General features: G+C 30.3%; 1 protein-coding gene across 1 annotated transcript; it reads left to right on the forward strand.

Moving 5' to 3' along the window:
* Positions 1-2,586: 2,586 nt before the first annotated feature.
* On the forward strand, positions 2,587-5,136 carry LOC130944873 (uncharacterized). Its single transcript, XM_057873449.1, has 2 exons — positions 2,587-3,479; positions 4,629-5,136. The coding sequence occupies exons 1-2, from the start codon at positions 2,674-2,676 to the stop codon at positions 4,702-4,704; spliced, it is 882 nt and encodes a 293-aa protein (XP_057729432.1). The 5' UTR covers positions 2,587-2,673; the 3' UTR covers positions 4,705-5,136.

Consider the following 5,136-nt stretch of genomic DNA (forward strand, 5'->3'; position numbering starts at 1 on the left):
ACAGAGACCCTCACTGCTGCGACAAAAGCGGTGACGACGACCCTCCTACTGCGACGAATACGGCATTGAGAGAACCCTTCCTACCGCAACGAAGACGGCGTTGAGAGAAACCTCACTGCTTCGACGAAGACGACAACGACGACACTCACGGACGTGTGAAGAGAGAAGACACCGACAATGAATGATGAATGACAAAGACGGCGACGCGATTTAAGTGAGAAAAAGAGTGTAAATGCATGACGGTGAAGGGTTTAGGATGGCAATAGTGAGGGGTTTAGGATGGCGGCGGATGATAGATGACGAAACGACATTAAGAGAAAAGATGGATTAAAGAGGACAATAAGTTAGGGTTTTGTGAATGATTTTATCAGATTTTAACGAAGAGATGGAGTGTCAAATGTGAATGATGGCTTGGGGTTTCAGGAGGGTTTAAAACTAATATATATATATATATATATATATATATATATATATATATATATATTAAATAAGTTTTGTTAAATATTATTAATTATACGGAGATATAAAAATTAGAAAGAGTTAGGGAATACTTTTATTCTTAAAATACTATTCATTATATATAATTTATAAAAAAATATTTTTTTATTTCTAAAACTTAAAATTAAAATATTTTTATTAAACTATAGATAACTTATTATTCTAACTAATTTTTTTATACACATTTAATAAAAAAAGACTGAATTAAGTTAATTAACTGACATATTAACGTTTAATGATACATTAGTATTTATAATTTGAAATTAGAATTATATATAAATACTAGAAAAATTAAATTTTTATATAAAAAGTATGTTTATATAAAATAATAGAAACATAATTTATAATTTTTTTATTTCTTTTTAAAATAATTAAATTTGTTATATATTTTTTAATTTAATTTTGATATAATGTTAGATGAAAGATTTTATACATCTGTTTAGTTATATATTGTAATTAAAATATTTTTTATCGTTATTTTTAAAAATAAAAAAGATTTTAAATTGGTAAATTAATCAGTTTATTTTAAAATTTTATATGCAACATAAGTACATATAATAGAACAAAAGATTAAAAAAAATAAGTAATAAGGATGAATAGATCGAGAATAAAATAAAATATATAAAGTCACTAAAAAAATAAAATATTAAATTAATACATAAACTATAATTGTTTGAATTAAAAATTATAATTAAAAATATAAAAAAGAGAAATAATAAAACTAAAAGATACATAGAGTCATGGAGAGCTATATAAAAAATTGGAGAATTTAAAATTTATTTTTTGAAGAAAAGAAGATGACCACTAAATAAGGAATAGAAAAAGAAGGTTGAAAATATAAAAATAAGAAAAGGGTTTAAGAGAATAAAGAAGTAACGGTACAATAATTAAATTTGATTAGGTTAAATAATAATCAAAATGATAGAAAAATAAAAAAATAAATTTAAAACTTTAGTTAATTGAATTTATTTTATTTGTAGTGGGGTCATTTAAAATTTAAAGTGGGAACATATTATATATAACTATATTTTTAAAACAAAAATAAATAACACCGTGGGGGCAAGTGCCCCCTCATTGCTGTGCTTGGGTCCGTCCCTCTCTCTCTCTATATATATGAAGGATATTTTAGTCATTTTCTATAACGAAGATTATACGGGTATCAACGGGACGGGACCTCTCTGTCCCGTTTATTATATAGGGCCCTGTCTCCGTCTCCTATGAAAAGAAATTGACCCCCAAATTTATTTTTTGGCGGGTAAATTTTCGCGGATACCTACTCCGCCGAAAAAAATTACCATACCTATTCATTAATGTCTCAAAATTTTAAAGATTAGTTAAAAAAATCAACACATACATTTAATAATTATCATTAAATTGTTACATATCATTCGAAAATAAATTATACCATATATCGTCATATTATTCGTCATATTATTGGATGATTATCTATATTAAAAAATAAAATAAAAAATAAAAAATATTTAAAAATCTATTACTCATTTAAATTACGCTATTAATTTTTTAAATTATTACTTATTTAAGTATTAAAATATCTTTTACAGGTATTCATATCATGTGCTGTTTTTTAGAATTTGACATATATTTTATTTACGAAAAAGATAAAAAATGACATGTTTCATTAGAGCGATGAGATATACTTCAAAAAAATCTTCTATACAAGAATGTGTACAAATTTAGATATATTTAGTATAAAAAAAAGGGACAAATCTTATATTTCTTTAATTTATATAATAATTAAACCATGAGACTAAAAAAAAAAATACCAGCACATATCAATCTAGAAGCATGATCTAATTCCTTAATGTGCAAATAATAGAATCAGTATCGTTTTCTTCTTTTAGAAAAATAAAGATTAAAGTTACATTTAAAAAAAAAAAAAAAGAAGAGACAAACGAGAGAAATGTGAGGGTGAGAGAGCAATTAAAGAATTGGGCCCCACAAATCCACCAGCATCCAGAATCCCTTGACTTTAAGCCTAGGAGGCTAATCCCTGTTAATTTTATTCCCTCATTCAACACTATAATATCCCGATTACCAAACAAATTAATTAAATAATTAATTAATTAGCATTTAGCAGCATAAACCATAAAGCATTATTCTTTATTCATTAACAGCTCTCACTTCTCACTCCTATCTCAACCGTGTCGTCGGTGAATGAAAAACAAACACCTTTGCTTCAAACAAACATTACAAACACAAAACAGAACCACAAAAAAACAGAGCAAGAGAGACATCATCATGCTTGATCCACGAACACACGAACCAACCAATCCATTTCTTCTCTACAATGGAAATGGAACAACAACCACGCATCGTAGTTACAACTCATCATGGGACGAAGTGGATTCTCCTCCTCTATGGAGCACGAGCCCCTCACGTGATCACAACAGAGCCAACCACCACCACCACCATTACAGAAGCATGTCCCCTGCTTCTCGAACACAAGCCATAGTCAGAGGCCAAAGGGAGCTCATGGAGATGGTTAAGAACATGCCTGAGTCCAATTACGAGCTCTCTCTCAAGGATCTCGTCGAGCATCACCACAGACATAACAACAATTCAGAGGAGCCGCCCACTGCGGCGGAGGACCAGAGGAAAACAAAGAGCCTAAAGAACGGTAGTGGCCACGGCGGCGGCGGAGGTAGTAGAAGGGTGGTTAGGAGAAGTGGAAGCATTGATCGCGGATCAGGTGGATTCTATCTGAAGATGATGATCCCTTCTTTCTCTTTGGGATCTAAGAAGAAAAATAAGAACAAGAACAAGAATAATGAGTCGTTGGCCTCGGCGAATAACAGCAAAGTATCGCCGAGGCCAACGACTAATAATAATAATAATTCTGATAAGGAGTGGTGGAAGAAGAGTGATGACAGTGGTTCTTCAAGCCTCAACAGTGGCAGCTCCACCAAGAGATCTGGTAGCAGTAGCAGTAGTAATAGCAGCTGCAGCACAAGTAATTCCAGGTATATTTTATCCAATCATCTAATAATTCTCGATTGTTAACTTTACATAAACAAAATTTAAGAACATATATATGGCTTTGATTTTCTGTTTGTTATTTGATTAAAAATTAGAAAATTGATGCCATGTGCTTTTCTTAAATCATCTTAATTTTGTTAAAATTCTACATATTAAATTAAATCATACAGTTGGTACAGGGGACAAGATTCTAGAACAGAAGTAATTATACAATTTTTTTTCTTATTTCGTGCTGTTAGTTAGTTGAATCTTGCAGAGTTTTCCGTTGTTTGTTTGGTTCTGATTTCAGAACAGAACATTCAATTGTATATCCTTCAAATTGATCTGGATCTTGGGGAATATTTGCTTCAAAGTACTATAACATGATCTTAGGGTTTCGGTCCCAAAATTTTGGTAACTGAAAAAGTAAAAGAGAAACAAAAGTTACAAACGCGCACACGTTGTCGGGTAGATTCTAGATTTCATCTTATGAAATATTTTTACCATTTTATCATATTGAATATCGAAACCAACGAATATTGGTTTTCAATTGATTTTCAATTTTCGATGTTCATCTAACACCACTCCATTCTTTTTATGTTGTACCCTGTGTGTGATCGATTATAGGGGTAAATTGGCACCACTTACTTTGATTGAAAATGTCCTTTGGTGCTTCTTTTAAGGACTTGACCTAAATCAAATCAAAAGGGGAATTGTAGTTATTCAAAAATATTTTTTTTATACTAAAATCAACCACTAAAATCAGTCACTAATATATTTGTATATAAATACATATGTGATTTAATTTATTTTTAATGTGTATTTATTTTAACATATATTTTATACTAATAACTGATTTTAATAGCTAATTTTTGTATACACGTAATATAATCGATAATTATTAGGCGTTTGTTTCTTAGCTATTGCAATATGCAATTACTTTTTGTTGCTTACTAATCTGACTAAACAAGTAATGGTTGTAAGCCAAACAGGTGTCTACTTTGACAAAAAAGAGAAAAAGAAAAAAGGGAATAGCCTTACATATTAAGCATTGTAACATCATATTTAGGACCTACACGTTTGTGTTTATCTTGGTTAACTTACTATTTACTAATTAAATTTGGGCACCATGACTTTTTTTTATGCATTTTTAGGGTTAGGCATGAGAAGAGTAATGGTCATCGTTGCTGGCCTTGCATTCCAAGACGCAAAAGGCAAACACAGAAATAACATTGTCAACATGTTCGTGTGATGAAAAATGATAGAGTACTTGTGGAATGAATGCATCCTTTATATGTTGAAACAAGTCCACATACACAGGCTCATCATGGAATTATAGCCATTGATAATACTTTGATTCGGCTTTAACTTTGATAAATAATTCAGATGAGTCCAACTTTTGAGCCTGGCTCTCAAGAATATTGTGATCCAATATTACACTTTTACAAGTATTGTTGTATGTGCTTCATGTAATTAATGTTTCACTGATGTTTAGACATGACAGGGCATATATGAAAGCGGTGTGGGTTCTTTAGATACTCATAGAGGTGGCTTTAACTAGCCTGTATGTTTCTTTTATTCTTTATCTTGGTTGTACTGTTAGATGGTTCTATATATGACTATGCAATGAATAGCATTTTCTGATGATTAGCACATAATTAA

This window comes from Arachis stenosperma, chromosome 8 (assembly GCF_014773155.1).
Source record: "Arachis stenosperma cultivar V10309 chromosome 8, arast.V10309.gnm1.PFL2, whole genome shotgun sequence".
NCBI classification, from domain to species: domain Eukaryota; kingdom Viridiplantae; phylum Streptophyta; class Magnoliopsida; order Fabales; family Fabaceae; genus Arachis; species Arachis stenosperma.

Excerpts from the sequence above, each read along its gene's own strand:
- LOC130944873 (XM_057873449.1), top strand. The coding sequence starts at position 2,674 with ATGAAAAACAAACACCTTTGCTTCAAACAAACATTACAAACACAAAAC. Across the intron at positions 3,480-4,628 it reads TGCAGCACAAGTAATTCCAG|GGTTAGGCATGAGAAGAGTA; the intron begins GTATATTTTATC and ends ATGCATTTTTAG.